A 21005-nucleotide genomic window follows, 5' to 3' on the forward strand; every position below is an offset into this window, starting at 1 on the left:
TAACCACCACCCCTAACAACTTAGAGGCAAAAGGCCAGAGGATACAGAAAACCCGAAGAAAAAATGCAGAAACAGATGTGAGAGCAGAAGCCCCTTCCAACCAATAAAAACCCAACAGAGGCAGGAAAATGCCTGCAGCTTGACATGTGATGCCCTCCCCCCTCCAGGGAGGGGGAGCAGGGACGGAGGAGGAGCAGCAGCACAGAAGTACCACCAGTCATCAGCCGATGCCCTTCAGAGAGCACAGCGGCAAGAAACTCATGAAGAGCCTGGGTGATGCCATCTCCCGCCCTGTGGCCCTAACGTGAGCGCAAACCACTGTCACATGGCCTTTGCCGGCTGTCTTAGGGAAGCGGAGCCACTGCTACAGAAAGACTGGGCTTTTTAGTTTGCGGTAGCCCCACCTGTTTCTCTTTTCTTTATTTCCATCGTTTCAGGAGATATATCAGCAAAAATAATGCTCTGATGGCTGTCTGAGATTTTACTGTCTGTTTTCTTCTAGGATTTTTATGGTTTCAGGATTTACACTGATGTCTTTTATCTATTTTGAGTTTACTCTTGTTACTGGTGTAGGTGACCTAGTTTCCTTTTTCTGCATGTATTTGTCCAATTTTTCTAAACGTTTATTGAAGAGATACCAATTTGAAAGAATACATACACTATGTTCACAGCAGCATTATTTATAATAACCAAGATCTGGAAACAGCCCAAGTGCCCATCAGGAGATGAGCAGATAAAAAAGTTGTGGTGCATTCACACAATAGAATACTATACAGCCATAAAAAAGGAAAGCTTCCCTTTTACAGTAGCATGGTTGAATCTGGAGATTATTATGCTAAGTAAGCCAGTCAGAGAAGACAAATACAATATGGTCTCACTTATATGTAGAATCTAATGAACAAAATTAACTGACAAAACAGAAACAGAGGCATGGATACATGGAACAGACTGGAGGGGAGCGGAGAGGAGGGAGACTCGATGAAAGAAAGTGGTGAAGAGATTAGCCAAAGACACATACACATGCATGACCCATGGACAGAGACAGCAGTGTGGTGATGGACAGAGGGACTGGGGAGCTGGGCCTGGGAGCAAAGGGAGGAAAATGGGGATATCGGCAACCATGTCAACAATAAAAATAAAGGAGAAAAATAAGAAAGACTGGGCTGACCTTCCCAGATGGACAGTAAAGCCCCAGCCCAAAGGAGCCCACTATTCTCTCCCTTGCACGCTCCACTCTTACCTTGTATCATTATCTTTCTAGACACCTTGCTCTCTCATTTACTGCGTGCCCACATTATCCTCCACTGAGAACATAAGCTCTGTCAGGGCAGTCACCTTATTTATCCAGCCCTTAACAGTATCTCCAGTGCCAAGAACAGGTCTGGCATATAGAAGACTCTTAAAAATATCTGCTGAGTAAATAAACAGAAGAAAACCAAGAGGTCGAAGCAATTAAAGATGGTAGATAAGAACAGATAAAAGTGATCCAACAGAGATAACACCTCAGAATCAGAGAGACCAAAAAATAGAACATAAATTTAAAGACTTGACAGAACACAATTTTCCTGATTCAAAGCAGAACCTGTGCCTGCATATTAGAGGCACACAGTTTCCAGAAAAATCAATATAGAATGACAAACACGAAGACATTTTGGTACAATTTTAAAACCTCAAGAATAATTTAAAAATTATTTGTCTAGGGAAAAATATGATTCACTCACTTACATGGAGGTTAAGTAAGCCTGGCCTCAGATTTCTCTGCAAAATTCAATCTAAGAAAATAATGAAGTAATGCCTCCTAAATGACAAGAACCTGTGACCCAAGAATATTCATCTAGCCAAGTTGGCGTTCAAGAATAAAATCAATAGACTCATTCTTAAACATGACAGAGCCAAAGGAAAACAACACCTATACATTTTTGGAAAACAATCACCCAACAATGAAATTTAGCTAACCATACAGGAGGTAAAAGGAAAAGCTGCAATATAAAGATCGAATCAATGTATTTAAAAATACTGTAGATCAAAGACTGAACAGCCAGTCAGAAATGTCATTCAAAAGGTAATTGTTCCAAACCTTGACAACAAGAATAACACTGGAACAAACAAAACTCAGGCGACAGAAAGGGACTATTTCATTTCCTTTCTAAATAAAGCCTGTTAAGTAAATAAACAGCTTTAAGTGTACTAGGTAAAATAACTAAAATAAGACTATGTAATCAAGATTTTGGAAGTCAAAAGTTATACACAGATTTTCAAATGCATTGGGGGGGTCAGCACCCCTAACTCCCATGTTGTTCAAGGGTCAACTGTATAATCAACAAAAATACAGAGGTGGAAGCAGGGAGGAAAGGTGCGAGAACCCTTGAGTGTTAACTTGACCATCTCCATACCATAGCAGGAAATCAATGGCTATTAAATACATTTCCTAATTCATGAAAGAAGGTATGATAGAAACATATAATACAGATAAATACTAGAAAAACTAAAAGTAAACAATAAACCTTCCAAACTGCAAAAAAGAAAGTGTTTATGTATATGTACACACAAAGAAAAAGAGAACCTATATAGCAAAACGGGGACAAGAAAATAATAAAAAATGGGGGAAAAAAAAAAAACATAAGTAAAGCCAAAATATATCTGCTATCAATAGTTAAATGAGACAAAGTTAACTATTAGAAGAACAAGACTCACAGTTTGGGGCAAGTAACAGATCACGTTTTTGAAAGATGGTAGCAACAGTATCTCCTGTTTCACATCCTCTCCCAGACCTTCTTTAACCCCTCTCCCCATCAAGGTGGAAAGCCGAATTCCCATTCTCTTGAATATGAATAGGTGGCAAAGTGATGCTGTGACTTCTGAGGCTAGGTGGTTATTATGGGCTGAATCATGTCCCCTAAAAGTGCCTACGTTGAACTCCTTACCCCAGTACCCCCAATGTGATTATATTTACAGATGGGGTCTTTAAAGAGGTAATTAAAATAAGATGAGGTCACCAGTGCGGGCCCTAATCCAATATGACTGATGGCCATATACGCAGAGGAAAAGAGGACACAGACACGTGCAAAGGGAAGACCACGTGAGGACAAAGGGAGAAGACGACCATCTACAAGCCAAGGAAAGAGGCCTCAGAAGAAACTACCCTGCCTACATCTGAAGGCAAATATCACTCAAAGCTCTGGACAGGCTTCCAGGCTCTAGAACTGTAAGGAAATAAGTGTTGTCTAAGCCGCCCAGTCTGCAGTACGTTGTTATGGTAACCCGAGCACACTCATTCAGGTGTAAAGGGTAACTCAGACTGTGAGCTGGAATTCTCTTAATTGGAGCTTGACCCTCCAGTAAGCAGCCTAACTGCCACGGGGCCACCAGGCTATGAGAAAGCCCAGGACGTATGTCCAGGCCGCACGGGCGGCCACGGGACTCATGCAGAGGAGACACCTTACAGCTCCCAGCCACACCAGCCACGGCTGCTGGCCAAATGCAACTATGAAGGATCCCCAGCCAGAGCTTCCAGACAAGCCCTTTACGATGACTGCTGATGTTTTAGGACACTTAAGTTTTGAGATTTACTATATAAGCAATAGATAGCCAGAAAAGGTTAGCAACCAGTATTTTCAAAAAGACTACTCTGTTAGTTACAAATTAAACTAAACATGTTTGTTTGGAGTTTACTGAACATCCTCATCCAACAGGATAATAATCTGATAAACACGGTCATCTCTATATAAGGGGATTCAACTAAAATTCTACTAGGCACCTGCAGAATTGGTGAAATGGGATCTTTAACAGGACTCTGCTCACCAATATTTAAAAAGTAGAGCTAGTAAATCAATCGTGGGAAATACATGATCAAGCTGCCTATTCAACACAGGCCCCTAGTGTTAACCTACATGGCTGCTTACTATGATCGTCCCTTAGGCATCTTAATGGATTATTCACTAGTTCTGCCCTGATACTCACCAGCCACTTCACTCTGAAGGAGAAGAGAGCACTGAAGGCAAATATCACTCAAAGCACTGGACAGGCAATAAGTCCTAACCAGAAGATTCTCGATTCAGCCTCTGAAACAGTTTTATTCTCTTGAGAAGATGCCTATAAAAGAACATGAATTTAATAATCAATATTTTGTGATATTCACTAGTAAGAAGTTTAACATTTTTGATGAAAAACATCTTACCCTCAAATTCAAATAAATTAACACAGATAACCCAAGTCCTAAATCACAAACCCCCACCTCCACCTCCATCCAACACCCCAAAAAACAGTAGATCTACCACTACTGTAATTTTAAGAACTGGTTTTAATATACTTTGTTTTAAATCAAGAATTTTGCAGTTTCAGGGCAGAGCAGACAGTTTAAGGATGGTCTGATAGGCTTCTATTCGATTCTTCTTACATTTATACTGTTTATTCATAGGGAAGGATCAAGGAAATCAAGTCTCTACTCATCCTAAAAGGTCAAGTCAGGGTCCAGTAAAAAAAAAAAAAAATGGAATTAAGGGATTCTGGACAATGACCAGAGTATCTTAGGAATTTAAAAGAGTAGTGAGTTGTTTATTCAGTAGATTTTATAACACAAAGGAACGCAGGCTCACTGAGCACACTGCTGCTTTCTGAGAAATACCTGTCAAGGCATTCTAAGCAGGTCAGCAATATCATTGGAACTGTCTCCAAGAATTTTGTCCTCTGCCACCCAAACCGATTGCCACAGGAAAACAATGTTCACCATAGATAAGCAAACCACCGAAACAGACCAGAGCCCCCTAGGGCCCCTGAAGGTCCGACTTCAAGAACAGATTGCTCTGATCAATTCAGACTGCAATCCTTCTATTTCTTTTTCCTGCCTTCTTCCTATACACACATTGTTTCTGGTCTGAACTAGTCAGAAAAATGTGATTAGTTGTAGAAGGCTGTCTGGTTTAGTGTTGGCATGTCAAATGTTTGGGGTAGTACTTTTAATCTTAAATACTTCATCTGTAAATATTAAAATGTAATCTATACCTAACTTAATGAATGACACTCAAAAAACAGGGAGGGGGAGTTTACCTTCCTGGACTCAAACACCCAGTGACTTTTTCCATCTTCGCCAATGTGATTCCACCAACGCAGGCCAACCATTAATCTACCTGTGACATTCTGGGAAAGATTAATACACACACATGAATTTTAAAAACATTATCTGAAGACCTACCGTAAGGTCATGTCTCAGTGTAACCTCTCACAAACAGAGCAGCATCAGCGTTACCGCCATAACATTCAGTTTTCCACGGTGACACACCAGGCCTGGACAGAAGAACAAACAAGACGGCAACGGCAGGTCGGCAGGGGCGGAGGTGACAGAGCAGGCCTCTCCAGAAACGTCACCCGCCCCTCTTCCCTCATGAACTCCTGTCCTTTCTCCGGCTCCCGACCGTGTTCCGAGACCCCTTGCTCTTTAGCTGTTCTCACCTATTTTTCCTATATATCCTGACTGGAGCTACATATATTTTACAGCTGAATGTCGCTAAAAATGGTTGTCACGGACTGAATGTTTATGTGTCCCCAAAGTTTATATGTTGAAGCTCTACCCGCCACCATGTAATATTAGGATCAGATGAGGTCATACGAGAGGAGCCCTCCTAAATGGGATTAGCATCCTTGTAAGAATCAAGAGAGAGCTTTCGCCCTCTCTCTGCTCTCCACCAGTGAGGATACAGCAGAGGCCAGGGTCTCAGGAGGGGGTCCCCACCAGAAGTAACCATGCTGGCACCCTGACCTTAGATTTCCAGCCCACAGAACTTGGGAAATAAAGTCCTGTAGTTTGTAAGCCACCAGTCTACTACCGTAGTGTGCTGCATTACCGAACATGCTAAGTACTGTGAGGGGGGAGCGTGGGCCTTAGTAGTCTAACAGGGAAATACGATCTAGTCAGGAATCAGAAAATGTCTCCGAGGAATCGACATTTGGAATGAAATTTAAAGGACAAGTAGGAATCAATAATGCAAGAAATTTTTAAATCAGCGGTGTTCACTAATAGATTCAGGGGTTCTGTGAACTTGGATGGGGAAAAGTGTGTCTTCATTTTCACTAACTTCTGGCTAAAATTTAGTTTACCTTTAAATTACGAATGTAGACAGTTAACCACAGCAGAATTAACAGTACCTGTGGTTTTGTCACAATAAAAAACAGTTTTTCATATTGTACTGGACTTGTTGCAGATATCACAAAATACTGTTTATGCTCATCACTGCTTTCAAAGTCATTACACCCGCTCCTAGATCCCGCTATTGAATGCCTGAATAAAGTACATACTACTAAATTAGAAATTTGCCTTTTTAATGTTTTCATATTTCAATATAACTTAGTGATACTTAATGTATTTTATGTATTTAAAAACACTACTGATAGCACAAGAGGAATCCATGGCACAAAAAAGATTAGGAATCCCTGAGTTCAGGCAATGTGTAAATGGAAATATGACACGTACGTAAGCAGGCACGGAAGCCCTTAGGAAGAAAGTCAAATCTATGGGTTTACGGGACTTGGTGATTACTTGACATGGGGTACAAAGAAAACAATCCATATATTTTTGGTTTTCTCTTGTGAAAAAAACAACTTGATTCAAGGCCCTATGAAAGGGAACGTGGTGGAAGAGCAGCATTTGGGGGGCTGGAAGAGGACAAGGAATATTTCACACATGTTGAATCTGAGGTGCTCTCAGAAAGCCAAGTGAAAACACCAAGAAGACAGACGGACAGGTGTGGAGCAGCAAGGACAACCCTGACCCGGAGATACGGATCTGGGAGTCAGCCTGGCTTCAAGATAAGCAGCTGAACTCAGAAGCGCAGATGACAGTGCTTTGGAAAAGAGCAGAGAACAAAAGGAGGAGCCTTCGAGACTGATTAACTTTGTAGAAATGCTAACATTTATGGGCTAAGTAAAAGAGAAGAGCTGGCAAAGAACGAGACCCCCCAGAGGTCTCTTTATTGGCATTTTCAAATAACGGCTCTTAAGACTATTTCGTCCTCCATTTTCCCATTTTCCAATTCTTTACTTTCCACTTTTACCAATGTGAGTTTATTTTCCTAATTTCTCTCAAGCTTACTGCTTTTGTTTTAAAGCTTCTGGACCTGCCCTGGCTGCTTGGCTCAGTTGGTTGGAGTATTGTCCCGTACGCCAGGTTCCATACCTTGTCAGGGCACATACCTAGGTTGTGGGTTCGATCCCCAGTAAGGACGTGTACAGGAGGCAACCGATCAATGTCTGTCTCTCTCCCTCCCTCCCTATCTAAAATCAATAAACATATACTCAGCTGAAAATTAAAAACAAAATTTAATTTATAAAAAACTTCTTGACCTCTATTTAATAATAAAAGCCTTTAGTCTATTTTTTTCCCTCTGAATTCAACTTCAGACACATTCTACATTGCGTGCAGATGATCACTGTCATTACGTATCAATAAGCTATTATTTATAGTTTTTAAATGTCATTTGGTATAATAATCGATATTATCTGTGGTTTTTGTTTCCTTTTTAAGCCAAGAGATTTCGCAGGTTGGCTTTTTAAAATTCCAGTATTCACAACCATTTTAAATTAATTTCTAGTTTTGTTGCACTGGGCTAGAAAATGTAGCTACTCTGAGCAATTTATTTCAATTTTCTTTGTAGTGACATCTAATTAATTTTTGCAAATGTTGCACAGAAACTGAACTGTCATTAAATTATCCTTGTACATAAAAAGTTCCAAATACTGCTATTAAATTGACCTTGTTATTTCATTCAGATCCTTTAGACCTTCCTTATTTTTTGTTGCTTCGATCAGAGACAGTGTCTTCTTAGACCCCAACACAATGTTCCCTCCATTGCTTCTAATGTTTCTAAGTTTTTTACTAGACAGTTTGACGTAATGTCATTCTGCGGATAAGCCTCACTGTGATTTATAAAATGGCCTTTTTGCTCCATTGAATGCTGTCTTGCTCCCTTTTCTATTTTCTCTAATGATAATATTCTACTGCCAACTTTCCTTTTGTTTGAAGTGGTCTGATGTTATCTTTGCCTTTTATACTTTCTCTAATGTCATGATTTTAGTTAGAACTTTTTGGTTGGACTTCTGATTTCTGACCCAATCTTTAATAAGAGAGTTTAATCAAATCACATTTACTATTATAACTAATTTGCTACCACTTCCATCAGTCACCTTGTATTATGCCTTTATAAGCTATGTTTTAGTTGCTCTTACCTTCTCTAACATCATGGAAGATACACAATTTATTTTGTTTTACTAATAGTTACCATTGTATTTTAAAAACTATTATTAAACCTTTTTTACTCTGTCAGAGTAAGGAATAAAACAAAAGCACCATATAGGCTCTAACAGTTAAATTTTTTAAAAGATTTTAATTTTTTCTTTTTAAAACTATTTTACTTTTTAATGATTCTATCTCTTCTTTTGACAATTATATAAAGATTCATAATAATTATGACACAGGTATGTCCTTACTAGGTTTGGAACCCTGCCTACCCCCTTCCTCAAGTTCACTTAACAATTTCCCCATCTTGACTTTTTAATTGCGCTTCACATAGGAATGGTTTGGATAGTTGTCTTTGCCACAGATAAAAGGGTGACATTTTTAAGCCCTCATTTAAAAAAAAGAAAAAAAAGCACTCATCAGAAAACATACTTTTTGGCCACATTTTAAAAACCCTAAACCCAGAAGGATTAATTATAAGAATTTGGAAATCACAAAAAAGAACTGAGTGAAGGCCATGTTCTATGTGCTCAACAGAAATTACGCAAAGAAAAAGGAACATTCCTCAAAGACAAAATTGTGACCAGGATACAGTAAACACTTCAGAGCATAAAGCAACAGAAGAAATTCAAACAAAAACAAGCCAAAGAAGAAATGTACAAAGAAAAGCCTAAAGAAAACAGACTTGCGCAATCTTCCTTCTCAGCATGTTGTGGCCTATGGAAACTGGCGACCAGCAGGCCAGTCACCTCTGATACCTGTAAGAATCAAAAGGTCTAAAACGGCTGGGTTGGTGGGTGTGACCAGACTTGTAACATCTTACAGGCCCTTGAATTGATATACATCTCTCTGAAATTACAAAATTAGCTTTTGCTTTTTTTTCTCCTTTGATTCTTCCCCTACCATTTTGCTATGAAAATTTCCAAAGACACAGACAAGTCTAGTTTTACAGTGAACACACAGGGTCTTCAGTTAATATTTTAAAAGTTACTATATCACATATCCATCTATCTATGTACTTATCCATCTGTCCATCCCTCTACCATTGCCTCTGAGTTTGAAACCGTTTCTTAATGCTCCTCTCTAGCCTCTACAACAAGATTTCTCAACTTTAGCACTACTGACATTTTGGGCTAGATAATTCTTTGTTGTGGGAACTATCCAATCTGTGCAGCTAAGATGTTCAGAAGCATCTCTGGCCTCTACCCACTAGCTGTTTCAAATAGCACACTTTCCCCACCTCGGTTGTGATAACCAGAAAGTCTTCATACAGTGACATATGTGCCTGGGGCGCAAAACTGGCCCTGGTTGAGAAGTACTGCCCTAGAGCCTTCACAAAGGATGGGTACTCCTGAAGTATTTGTGAACAAACTATCCTGGGGTCTTCCAGGAAATCATACATGGGACAGCTGGAGGTGACCCTGAAGCAAAACTGGTAACCTGGATTAGAAACAGTATGTAGGGTCTGCAGCTTCTAGTCACATTTATTTGTATAATTTTAAAGCTGATGTAGGCTGGCATAAGGCACAGGCAAGTGAGTAGAATAACCTACATGTGATCTGATACACCTGGCCCTTTAACAAAAAGATAGTTTAATGCAAATCCAAATGCTAAGTTTCATTTTCTTTTTTACTGTTCATATACCATTCTATCTCATCATATTAAATGGTTTCAAATAAAAATAATGAAACCTACCTTGACTGCCCAAAAGTCACATGACAACAACAAGATAATCGTCACCATACAGGCAATAAAGCTGCTGCTGAACAATTCACAGAGAAGATAGACTACAATTGCACTGACTCGGAAGAATAAATGAAAAAATGATGCCATTGGATGTCTGAAAACCAAAACATAAAAAAAGAAATGCAATTACATTTCAGACAGGTATTGCGGATATAGATGAAAAATGCTTGAGCCATAGCATAACCACGCAGTTTGGTCAAAATAAAAGAGATGACTCGGGGAAGAAGAAACCACAGACCTCTCCTTTTTTTCCAAAGTCCCATTATTTGACCAAGCCCTGCAGTCACAGCAAATACACTATGTAAACATGACTTTAACACGTCATTGAACATAAACTTTTACAAAATATGTAAGAAGAAACTTTACCAAGCTTGGAGAAATAACAGAAACCATATTCTTAGGATTGTATCCTACTTTCATTATGTCCAAAAATCATGACAAAGGCCCTCAGAAATCACTTCAGGCATGAAGACAAAGTACCCATCAGGAAGAGCTGTTTTTGTTTTGTTTTTTTACAGAGATATTGAGATATAAGGCACACGACATTCAATTCACCCACTTCAAGTACATAATCCAATGGTTTTCTATGTATTCACAGACTGTACAATCATCACCACAATCAACTTTAGAACTGTTTCATTACCCCGAAGGAAAATGTTCCCCATCTACCCCAACACCATCCCTTCTTCAGCCCTGGGCAACCGTTAATGTGCCTTTTGTCTCTATAGATTTGCCTATTCTGGACATTTCACATACATGAACTTGTATAATATGTGATCTTTTGTGACTGGCATCTCTCAGCATAACGTTTTCACGATTTAGGTAGAATTTGATGTCATTAAGTGAATTTCTTTCAGAAAGAACTAAATTTGGAATAAAAATGTTTGCCTTGATATTTTCATGGTAGTTTATACAAAAGATAAAATTTTGAAATTCGCACAATAAATCAAAATGCCATGATGCATCTACAGAAACCATCTAAAGAAATGGTGCATTCTTAGTAAACCAGAGCTAGAATTAACGCACCAGTGTTCACTTAATTGTATTTGCAGATTTGGAAACTCAGTGTTGTATAAAATTCCACATGCCAGTTATTCCCAAAGGAAATACGAAACACCATTTTTGACCAGACTAAAAATCATACCAGTGATGTACAATATCCGCAAGTACATCACAACCACCTGCCTTGAACCCCATCAGCTGCACCAGTCTGCAGACAGAGCAGCTCTGGACATTAACACAACTCTTAAACGTTATCTTCATACCTGATTTTGGATTTTCTGGGCCTATTAGCTGTTTCCTCTTCTGCATCAAAGAGTGCAACATCTTCACTGTCATCGTTACTGTCCTAATAAGGAAATAAAATATCCACGAAGCACAATGGATTCACTATGTGCGTGCCAACTGCATGCAAGACAACATGCACATCAGGATGGAAGGCAAGACGGAGACCTGGTCTAGCCATCTGCAATTCACAACTAGGAAGAGGGTCTGTGCAGTTCCTTCAGCCCCATCCCAGTCATCTGGCAAAACCCCCACGTGGAGAAGCTTCCAGAAGGAGTTTATCAGCTGGGCCTTGACAGAACAGCAGGCCTCCTGCTCATTGAAGCCCCTCGACAGGGTGCATTTTCAAAGGTACACGAGTGAGAATACACACGCATGTACAGGGAAAGGCCAAGGAACCCACAGAGCAAGTGAAAAGGGGAAGAAGGGAAGTAGGAACTAGAGCTAGAAAGGTAAGATGAATTCAGATCCACGAGACAGTGCTTCTCAACCTTGGCTGCAGGCTGGAATGATGTGGGGTGCTTTAAAAATAAATAAATAAATAAATAAATAAATAAATAAGTAAGTAAGTAAGTAAGTAAATAAATAAATAACCAACCAGAGCAAACCCGACACCTGGGTCCTACCCTGAGGTTCAGGTGTCATTGGTCTGGGGAGTGGTCAAGGCATAAGGATTTTTCAAAGCCCTCCAGATGATGGCGACATACAGCCAAGACTGGTATCTACTGTGTGACACTCCCGATCCGGAGTCCAAGCTCCATGAGACCTTCCCACACTCGGTCATATCATCCCCCTATTAAAACCCACAGCGCTTTGGCGGAAAAAACTCTCCTGTCCCAACAGGGCCACTGCCCACCTCTGTGACCTTTGCTCCCGCCATCCCCCTGCATCATGCTTCCTCTTCCTCCACCAGAGAAGTCCAAGTTCTAATCCCTGGGCGTTATGAATATGTACATTTTCTTGACAAAACGAATTTTGCAGAAGTGATTCATGATATTGAGATGGGGGCCATCCAGGTGGCCCCAATGACGTAATTACAATGGTCCTCGCAAGAGACACGCAGGCGGGTCAGCGTCGGAGGAGGTGACAAGGCGAGGAAAGCAGAGGTCACAGGGTGAAGGCAGAAAGTGCCCGCTGCGTTTCTCCCAGGTCATCGGTGACCTCAGCTACAGCAGCTTCAGTGTGGCCGGGCCTGGAACACTGCCTGGGCCACGAAAATCCCTCCGACGGGGAAAAATCACCTATGATCGTCTAAGCGAAAGAGCACTTTATAGTAATCTTTTTGTAATAGGAAGAGATTATCTACTTATTCCTCCTAGTCTCTGGTTGTAAAGCTGTGGACTGGAAACGTGCGGCGCCTCCCGTTACTGCAGGACCGCAGCGCGCGCCTACGGGTCAGGCCGCTCCCCAAGGCCGGCCGAGAAGACCACCGCCACCTCCCACGACAGCGTCTCAGCAGGCCGGCACCGGGGTGACCCAGCGCTCCGCGCTCGTCCACAATGCGCTTTTCCACACCGACGTCTCTGGCCCCTGGGCCCCCTGGGCCACCGTCCACTAGAGGCTCCGGGGCGCCCAGCCGCGTCCCCGGACAAAGGCCCGCGGCCCTCCGCCCACGGCGCCCCTCACCCCACTCCGGCAGCAAGCCGGCACGCAGACACGACGGCCTGGGATGCCCCGCTGGCGCCCCACCCACCTTCCAGGCCGAGCCCCAGGGACCGCAGCCCTCAGAACGCATCGCCGCAACTCACCTGCGGCGACATCGTGGCCCCGCGCCAGCACCACTTCCAGGAGCCACGTCAGGCCAGGGGGAGCCAAGTACAGGTGCATCCGGTTCCCACTTCCGCTTCTAGGCGCCTCCAGGGAGGAACGTAACGGGGCGGGGCGAGCGTGGGTGCGGGGCGAGCGTGGGGGCGGGGCGGGGCGCCCGCGAAAGGGAGGGAGTGAGCGGGGCGACCCAGAGACCGGCTGTCTTGGGGGCCCGCAGTGCGCGTGGTCTGGGCGAAGTGCCGACCGCGGCGGAGGCCACCAGGGATCTGGGTGAGCCGTGCCATCCGAGGCGAGCGCTGATCCAAGCCCGAGCGTAAAACCAGCTAGGAAAGGATCCCTGTCCCGCTGTTGGCTTACCAGGGAAAGCTTCGTGGTTTGTCGCCTGGAGATGTTGTTGCTCCCTAAGAGCTGCCATTCCCACCAGCATCGATGTCCTGAAGACGGGGTTAAGGTGGAGGGCTTTATGTTTCCATAGCTGCGTTCTGTTTGAACGGTTTATGGGATGTATTTTCCTGTACAGTATCATATTTGTATTTTACATTTTAGAAACTGAAAAAATATTAATGTGCTCCTGAGAAGGGGTAAAAAGTTCCTAAGAGGAACAAAGCAGGAGGACTGAGTAAACAATGAAGGGTTTTATTATGGGAGGAAAACAGAAACCAGGGAAAATAAGAAACAGAGTGAGAGCTGAGCGCTGGAGTTTGAGCATCTGGTTTGGAGCGGGCCCCATCACCCCCTCACCTCTCCTCACCCCGCCCCCACCAATTAGCTGACCTCCATTACACCTTTCCTCAATTGTAAAGTGGGGCTGATAACAGTATCCTACAATGTAAGTACGTAGTAAATAGAAGATGGTATTCTTACCGTTGTATAAGCTTAGCTGCTAATAGTATGATCTCGTGACAGAACAATAAGAAGCTAGGAAAATTCCTGGGCAAGTGGAATGGGGAAAGAGATAAGAAAATTAAACAAGGCCAAACAGTACGAGCAACTGACAGCTGTTAAATCACAAGACTTTATCTCCCCTAACCAAGGACACGTGAGAGCAAATGGTTTCTATCTCTTCTCCCTGACCAGAGAATACATAGCTTAGATCACCCTGGCCTGGGAGCTTCCTTTGATACTTCTTGCACTTGCAAGATACCATAGGTGTCCAGAGAAGGGAGGAATGTTGGGCAGGAGAGATAGCAAACCAAGTCAGGGATGGGAAGAGAGTTGGGTCTCACCCATTAATTCAGCAGCCCTGTTCCAAAAATCACAAGAGAAACACAAGATAAACAACTAACCTTTATTTAACTTATCCACAGCGCTTAAAGAAAAGGAAAACGAGACCAGGGTGCACATGTGGGGAGAAGATCACATTGGTCAGCACCCCATAGCCATAGAAACTTATGCCAAAATGGAAGAGCCTACTCCCAGCCTCTGACCCCAATAAAAAGCCTGAGCACTCACATGCAGGTATGACTCTGGTTGTGATTCTCAAAGTTTCTGCTCTCTGCAGAGCTGAAATAAATCTTATTTTCATCATCGTTATCCCTGAGTTAAAATTTTTTATTTGGAAAGACAAGAACTCAAAGTGATTCTGGGTTCGGTTCGGTAACAGTTTTGCCCATATGAAGGACCTGAAATTCAGGGACTGTAAGTCATGTATGACACTGACTATAACAACATCCTATTTGTATGGTTTATGGTTCAAACTGCTGTGGAAGGCTCAGGGAATAATATGCACTAGCACATTTCCTTAATTGGGAGGATTCTTTCTATTCATATCACTGTTTTTACATGGCTATTTGCCAATGCTACTTTAAACCTAATAATGAAAAATATATTTTTTCAATTTGGCAAACAGTTATATTCCTGCACTTGACAGTGAAAAGTGGAGGCCTGGAACAGGTTACCTGTACATCTAGAGGCCATGTTTTTGATGGCCCTTCCAAAGTGTAGGTTGTAGGGTTTTGTGGGGTTGGGATTTTTGTTGTTTTGTTTTGCATTCTATTTGAATTCATTACCATCTGTATAGGAAAAAAAGACAGTTCTTCCCTACTGTGTTTCTCTTCTGTGGGTCTTTACTAAGTTTAATGAAATTCTGACACTGTATACCTGGAGATAGCATCAGATCACACAGTAACTAAGGGCTCTATCCTACAAGACTCTCTCTCTCTCTCTCTCTCTCTCTCTCTCTCTCTCTCTCTCTCTCTCTCTCACACACACACACACACACACACACACACACTGTAACACACAACTTCAGATGCCAGTCACAAGCCCAGGTACTTCTAACCAACCAGCTATAGATCAGAGGTTCCAAGGGCCCCCCCTCAGGTTAAATTAACTTGCAAGAGAAGCTCACAGAACTCAGGGATGCACTTACATTCACCAGTTTATTAATAAAGGGTACGATAAAGGACACAGAATAACAGATAGATGAGATACATAGGATGAGGTCTGAAAGGGTCCTGAGCTTAGGCGCTCCTGTGGAGTTGATGTGTGTCTCCCTCCCAGGATGGGGATATATTCACCAACCTGGAAGCTCTCCAAACCCCCTACTATTGGGATTTTATGGAGCTTACACGTGCAGGCATGTTCAATCGTTAAATCCATTTCCAGCCCCTCTTTTCTCTCTAAAGAATGGGAATGTGGGCTGAAAATTCCAAGCTTTGAATCATTGCTTGATCTTCCTGGGGACCAGAGCCCATCCAGGAGCCCACCCAAGTCACCTCATTAGAACAAAAGATACTCCTACGGCTCTTATCACTTAGGAATTTCCAGGGGGTTTGGGAGCTCTGTGCCAGGAACCAGGGGCACAGGCCAATATATATTTTCTATTGTCTCACAGCATCCTGTGGCCATGCTGAGCCACTGAGTAGGAGCTACCCCCTTTGGATGAGACTTGAGCTCCCCATTGGGCCATGCCCTTGTGGCAGGATGCTCTATTCTAAATTACCTGCCTGAACCCAGATACCATCCTCAGAAGGTATAAGTAGAAACCTCAACGCACTTGATATTAGTGACCCCCTTTGTAGAAAAGGTAAATCTGCTTAATTCTTTCAGAAGATAGCCCTAATAAGGAAGAGAACACATAATGTTCTCAGCTGCAATAGGTCAACGCCACTGAGGGCTTCTGCTATTAGACTCTTAACTGAACACACTGAGCTTCATCAGGCTTCCATGCAAAAATACCAAGGAACTCAGTGCATTATTCTGATAAAATCTCATCAGTTCATTTCCTATAAAAATGATAGTACTAAATTAATAGTGATGCATGGTATTTAATTTCCAATTATCACTTCCCTATCTCCCATCCATAAAATTGGGCTTCCATAGTCTCAGTGAATGGTTTTCAGTAGGAATACAAATGCTAATCTCTCCCAGCCTCCTTCTGTTTTCTTACTTTGATAATATCAATTCTTTGGCTTATGGGAAGATAATTAGGAATCCCCATGTTAATTGCCAGTATAGTGAACAAGGAAGCTGGCAACTGTCAAACCAGTGGGAAATAATTAATAGCTAAGGCCAACTGTGATTGAATCACAAATCAAGGGGTCAGTCTCTGAGTCAACAGTAAAACAAAGAAAGAATATAAGGACTTCTGGCCAAGATGGGGGCCTAGACAGACACGCTGCATCTCCCTCCACAACTAAGAAGGAATACAACTACCTCAAAACTAGAGACAACCAGAAGTTCCAGAAAAGTGAGCTGCATGGAAGTCCAACAAACAAAGATATAAAAGAAGAAATACTCATCCAGACAGGCAGAAGGGGCGGAGCCAGTCAGAGAGGATGCAGTGTGATGGTCGCAGCAGCAGTGGTAGTGGTGACAGGCCAGCAGAAAGTGCAGTCACATGTTGTTAAAAGTAGGGAGGGACACCAGGGGAGTGCTCCCAGCACCAGACCAGACTGCACAGCTCACAGTTTCAGCACCAGGAAAATAAAGCCTCATTGCTTTTGACTGTGCAAACCAGTGGGGGTTGGGGCAGAGGAAAAAACTGCCAGTATCTCAGGAGAGTCCACTTGTTTAAAGGGCCCCCACGGTCCTAGAACATCCGCAGACCCACCCACTCTGGGAACAACACCCAGGGCAACAGCTAGAGAGGCGCCAGTCCCAAATGGAAGTGGGAGAAGTGCTTGGAAAAGGTGCGAGTGCTGAGCAAGTGACATTGTTCCCTCTCAGACCCCTCCCACACGTACAGTGCCACAACATGGTGAAACAGGTTGCCCTATACTGACAAATACCTAAGGCTCCACCCTTTACAACATAACACGTGTAACAGCTCTACCTAAGACACAGAGGCAAACAAACACAGGAGCCTGTCAAGATGAGGAGACAGGTATGGCCCAAAATGGAGAACGGATCAAGGTTCCAGTGGGAGAACTAACCGATGAGGAGATAGCCAACCTAACAGATGTAGAGTTCAAAACACTGGTGATAAAGGTGCTCAGAGGTTTGACAGATATGTTTAAGTATGGCACATGCATAAGGGAAGAAGTGAAGGCTATGCTAAATGAAATGAAGGAAAACCCACACAAAACCAATGATGAAGGGAAGGAAACTGGGGTTCAAATCAATGACTTGGAACATAAGGAATAAAAATACAGTCAACCAGTACAGAATGAGGAAACAAGAATTGAAAAAAATGAGGAGAGGCTTACGAACCTCTGGGAAAACTTTAAACGTCCCAACATCCAAATAATAGGGCTGCCAGAAGGAGAAGAGGAAGACCAAGAAATAGAAAGCTAATGTGAAAAAATAATAAAGGAAAACTTTCAAATTTGGTGAAGGAAGTAGACATACAAGTCCAGGAAGCACAGAGAGTCCCAAACAAGCTAGACCCAAAAAGGACCACACCAAGACACATCATAATTCGGCGGCGGCGGCGGCAGCCGTCCGTCTCGAGAGACGATGGTGTAGCTTCTTAAGAGTCTATCTGCACCGCCGAGAATGGTTGTACAGTCCGACTCGGAAGTGACACGGTATCTGTCTCCTCCCGTGTTGAATCGACATCTTGCGATGATGCTGGAGTGTCCTCTCCAGTGAAGCTGAAGCTGCAGAGCCTGGGCAGGGTGATATGGAGGGTCTGCTGTTGCCCATGCAGCAGACCCCCCATCTCTTCGCAGCTGAAGGGCCCAAGGGAAAGACGGAGTCAATACAGCTTGGCTTCAGGTGCGCCGCAGGAGTTGCTGGTGTTGACTACAACGTCAAACCGCCTTAGGGACTCCGGCTCCGGATTTTCTGTCGGGGTTTACTCCCTTAGCCTTTCCCCTGAAGAGGTATGCCGCAAGGCAGCGGAGGTTTTTTGGAGTCAGAGTTTTCCTTCTCTGACATCATAATTAAAATACCACAAATTAAAGATAAAGAGAGAATCTTAAAAGCAGCAAGAGAAAAGCAGAGAGTTACCTAAAAAGGGGTGCCTATAAGCTATCAGCTGAATTCTCAAAAGAAACTTTGCAGGCAAGAAGGGACTGGCAAGGAGTATTCAATGTGATGAAAAGCAAGGACTTACAACCAAGATTACTCTATCCAGCAAAGCTATCATTTAGAATAGAAGGGAAGATGAAGTGCTTCCCAGACAAGGTAAAGCTAAAGGAGTGCATCATCCCCAAGCCATTATATGAAATGTCAAAGGGACTTACTTAAGAAAAAGAAGATCAAAACTATGAACACTAAAATGACAACAAACTCACAACTATCAACAACTGAATCTAAAAAATAAAAACAAACTCCAACTAAGCAAACCAGGATAGAAACAGAATCATAGGTACAGGGACCACTTGGAGGGTTATCAGCTGGGAGGGGGAAGGGGGAGAAATGGGGAAATGGTGTAGGGACTAAGAAGCATAATTGCTTGGTACAAAATAGACAGGAGGACGTTAAGAATAATATAGGAAAGGGTGAAGCCAAAGAACTTATATGCACAACCCACGGACATGAATTAAGGGGGATGTGATTGCTGGAGAGAAGGCGGGTACTGGGCAGAGGGGAGCAAAGGGGAAAAAGTTGGGACTACTGTAACAACATAAACAATAAAATAATTTTTTTAAAAAAAGAAAGAATATAAGTATACAAATTAGGAAATGACATTCCTCAGCTCATCACAAATATCTCCGAGGTCAAAGGGAGGAAGATATTCATCACAAACACAGGGAAATGGGAAAATGTAGGTAGACAACTCAGCAAACAAGTTAAAGAATCTGTAAGAGAGAGCTAGAGACAGACCTATTACCTGATGACCCTTAGATAATCACGCTAGATTGTAACTCTGGAGTACTCAGTTAATGAAGAAACAGGAGAGACAGGGGAGGGGACTACTCGCGTTAGGATAAAGCCAGTTTGCTTTTTCCACTTTGTCATGCCCGCCTCTCTGGCTGCGTGCCCATTAGTGCAGAATCATGAAAAAACACCTCACTTTGCTGCTGAAGTTCTGCGTCCTGATGTTTATTGTGAGCATTTCCCACATCAGAAAACAGAAGAGAGAGAGAGAGGGAGAGAGGGGAGAGAGGGAGAGAGAGAGAGAGAGAGAGAGAGAAAGAGAACAAGAAGCCAAACACCAACATCCAGTTAGTTTCCTTTTTATTGTAAGACAATGTGATTTCCCAAGTGTGATTCAGATAAATACATTTGGACCAAGTTCAGGGGCTGCTGTTTTCCCTTGCTTCATGAAATTATCTATAGGCAGGCCTTTGACCTTCCTGATCCAAGCAGCTTTGCTGGCTTTTTCTGGATTAACTGCTCCAGTGGGTTCTCTGGCCTGATATTCTTTCATCTTGGCTTCCTCGTACTCTTTTTCCTCCCGCACAGTCAACAACATGAATTCCGTGTTCATTCTAAAGGGATCGAGGGCCGTGTAGAAGCGAGGCCGACCGTTCTTGGCAGACTGGGTTGTCGGGCCTACTGGGGGAGCCAGCATGCGGTGTGGCTTCATGACCTGCATGCTGGTTAAGGGGCTGACACTGCGCACTGTCCTGTCAATTGAACTGGTTGCTCGGTCTTCACCCTTTAAGCTGCCAGAGAGCCTGGCGTGTATAATCATGGGCGGGGGTATGCTGGACTGGACTCGGGGACTGTGCAAAGACTTCTTCAAGTTAGGCTGCAGTTTCTGGACTTCAAGGGGAGTACTGGTTTGTTTCATATCTATGGGAGGGTTGCTGGCTCTCAACCTATCAACTGCATGTTGGATTGCTTTTCCTTTGAAACTAAGGACCTTCCTTGGGTGTGAAATTGAAGGTATCCAGGCATCAGTGACTTGGGTCTGGGGCCTATGGGGATAGGCAAACTTCCCTGAATGATGGGCTTGCTGCAGGGAACTAACGGTCAGGAGGAACCGGTCTGGCAACATAGTGATTTGCCGGGACTTTCTCTTTGAGTGACTGGTCAGGTCTCTGGGAGTTTGCAGTTGTTCTTGTTTTGGTACTTTTTCCACATTATCTGGTTCTTCAAAAAATAAGAAAACAAATCAGTGTTCTATCAAAACATTAAGTACTTATGCATGACAATTAAATCAATTCTAACTGCTGTGGCAAACTGAGATCTTTGTTGCCTAATGGATATACCATTATGTGGGCAAAATCCTCTATGATACCAGCAATTACAACATATTCAATACAACCAGTCTCTTACAAATACACTAGTGTGCAAGTGTGTATTAACCTCTAGATATGCATATTTTGGAGGGAACATATATGATCCCAATGCTCTACATTTTTGAAACTTCATACCTCTTTTATGATTCACACAAAACAGGCCTTGTAAATGTATAGTAACATACTTCTGTTTTTAAAGAAAAAGTGAATCACAAAATTTGATTTCCATCACATTAATCAAATTTGATTCCAAATGATCTCTGGACATTTTCCAAAATCAAAACTGCCTTAAAAATATGTCATCTGTGGGAAATGTTAAATATCACAGCAGGACCAAAAGGCAGTTCCAGAACAGGAGTTCCCAAAATGTTTGAACAACATCAGCAGGTCCAAAAGCTACTGAC

The 21005-nt window shown here is 42.7% G+C and overlaps 1 protein-coding gene and 1 pseudogene across 2 annotated transcripts in view; both read right to left on the reverse strand.

Annotated features, from left to right (window-relative positions):
* Positions 1-220: 220 nt before the first annotated feature.
* Positions 221-13122, reverse strand: LOC149997549 (Golgi apparatus membrane protein TVP23 homolog B-like; annotated as a pseudogene). The gene is made up of 6 exons (XR_016507231.1): positions 13006-13122; positions 11239-11321; positions 9923-10067; positions 5047-5136; positions 3961-4092; positions 221-232 (listed from the first exon to the last, which is right to left on the reverse strand). The product of XR_016507231.1 is annotated as a Golgi apparatus membrane protein TVP23 homolog B-like (transcript).
* A 6452-nt stretch (positions 13123-19574) lies between these two features.
* LOC149997550 (F-box/WD repeat-containing protein 10-like) overlaps positions 19575-21005 on the reverse strand; it is a 34576-nt gene continuing 33145 nt past the window's right edge. The window contains 1 exon segment of the mRNA XM_090257485.1: positions 19575-20452. Coding sequence (XP_090113611.1) covers positions 19626-20452 — 827 coding nt within the window. The 3' untranslated portion in view covers positions 19575-19625.

The sequence above is a fragment of the Furipterus horrens genome, unplaced genomic scaffold, assembly GCF_987537825.1.
Source record: "Furipterus horrens unplaced genomic scaffold, mFurHor1.1.pri manual_scaffold_11, whole genome shotgun sequence".
NCBI classification, from domain to species: domain Eukaryota; kingdom Metazoa; phylum Chordata; class Mammalia; order Chiroptera; family Furipteridae; genus Furipterus; species Furipterus horrens.